The sequence below is a fragment of the Lucilia cuprina genome, chromosome 5 (genome assembly GCF_022045245.1).
Source record: "Lucilia cuprina isolate Lc7/37 chromosome 5, ASM2204524v1, whole genome shotgun sequence".
NCBI classification, from domain to species: Eukaryota; Metazoa; Arthropoda; class Insecta; order Diptera; family Calliphoridae; genus Lucilia; species Lucilia cuprina.
In genome coordinates, this window is record NC_060953.1 from 46,487,747 (window position 1) to 46,489,807 (window position 2,061).

The window sequence follows — 2,061 nt, forward strand, 5'->3', positions numbered from 1 at the left end:
ATAGATAGATAGATAGATAGATAGATAGATAGATAGATAGATAGATAGATAGATAGATAGATAGATAGATAGATATATAGATAGATAGATATATAGATAGATAGATAGGTAAAACACATTTTATTTATTGAAATCATTATCATAAATTCAAATCACAATTGCAAAATAATATCTTGTATCTGTGCTCATAACTAATTTTTTTTATTATATGTGTTGCCTACATTTAAAGTGCAAAAATATTCAATACAAAAAACTCCATTCCCTCCCATAAAATTTACTTCATATTCATTATTAAAGCAAAAATCGAATAAGCGTTTTTACAAGCAAATATAAAAGAATCCAGATTGAGGTAAAACAACCAGGCTGTAATATACAAAGGTTTCATTGTGACTTCTGCAAAAATCCTTATATTTTTCTTAAATACTTTATCCTGTTCCAACCAATTCGAACTGAAAAGAGCATAAGTTAAATTTTTAAATTCGATCTCAATAACAGTGCCATAATAACACAATGGCATAATTTCCGCCGCCTTTGAGGCAAAATAAACAAAATAATAGATCAAAGTAAAGACATCGGTTGTAAAAAGCATTAAAAATAGAACTGTAGCACACATGTTAATGCTGGTGAAAAGTATCTGAACAAACATATAGAAAGAGATGATATTCTGTAGTTTTTGGCGATATCTTTTAAGATAAAGAATAATAAAATTTCATTTAATTAATTAACATTTAGTCTTGCTCAAACCTACTCACTTCAATAAATCCTTATGATCCTTTATACAATCCAATAATTCCTGATTATTAGTCATGTTTGTTTTCATTGGCTCTACACCCAGTTTAGTTAGTCTCATATTTAAGGTATGCAGTTGACTGCTCAATAAAGCTAAATTCATGGTGGCAAAGGAATCAGTAATTACATCTTGTACTATAATAAATGATGCACCAATAAATTGATAAACGTGAGCCACAAAGTATAAAGTTGAACTAGCATATGGATCGAAAACAAAGTAAGCGGGAAACATTAAAATCCAGTTCCCCAATAAACCATTTACCAACACCGACAATTCCCCAAACACACCTGCAGTTGTGTATAATATAAAAAACATTTTAAATATACGACTTAAGTCCCTTAAAACGATTTGATTAAAATAGCGAGCCTCTTCCTTATCCAAAGAAATACGTTTATTCTGCCGTGTAATTATATCCAACATATCTTCTATATTCTGAAATTTCAACCACATAATAATGGTTTTAATGCTGCACAACAATACCGTTACCACCACAGCCAAATTTTTAATTGCATCATATAGAGTCGAACTCATAATTAGACCAATTATCAAATGTACTGGATAAATAATCGTCACCATAATGTTCAAAATTACAGCATAGGCTATATAGAGTTGACGATATTTGTCCGTTGGCAAAAAGCCCAATATACGCCAGCCTATAAAATGAAAGCGAAATATAGTTTTCGCATCCCGGATGGTAGGCGTCATGTTATATTGTAGCGATGTCGCGTGTCCACGTTCTTTTCAATGATTGAAATTGAAACTCTCAACACCTTGATACAAATCCTATTCAATATGAATTGCAACTGTTGTATCAGGTTATTAGGGATGTCACGAGTATAATGGTATGGGAGTTTTATACAGAAAAATTTAATGACAAAAAATCCGAACAATTCTCTTAAGCTAAGTTACTAGTCCACGGATTAAATGTCTCAAGCTTAAGAACTATTTTTTATTTTTGAGTAAAACCATATATTTAAAATTAAGCAGCATTTCTTTAAAAAATGTACCCACGTTTTGTAACTTAATTTAATGAGTAACATTTACTGCGTTTATGGTCCTAAATAGTGAAGGTGTGTTAATGTCCTTAATATGTTTAATTTATGGGAAAATTAGAAATTATTGCCACATTGAATAAGCTTTAATATTTATTAGTTTTCAGATTGGAAATGATAGATAGATAGATAGATAGATAGATAGATAGATAGATAGATAGATAGATAGATAGATAGATAGATAGATAGATAGATAGATAGATAGATAGATAGATAGAT

General features: G+C 29.7%; 2 protein-coding genes across 3 annotated transcripts in view; both read right to left on the reverse strand.

The window, feature by feature from the left end:
- The window catches only part of LOC111681130 (LIM and SH3 domain protein Lasp), a 29,249-nt gene that overhangs the window by 21,909 nt on the left and 5,279 nt on the right, over positions 1 to 2,061 (reverse strand). The window lies entirely within an intron of this gene.
- Positions 275 to 1,173, reverse strand: LOC111681131 (odorant receptor 33b-like). Its single transcript, XM_023442857.2, has 2 exons — positions 753 to 1,173; positions 275 to 683 (listed from the first exon to the last, which is right to left on the reverse strand). Exons 1-2 carry the CDS (start codon positions 1,103 to 1,105, stop codon positions 275 to 277), a joined length of 762 nt encoding a protein of 253 aa, XP_023298625.2. The 5' UTR covers positions 1,106 to 1,173.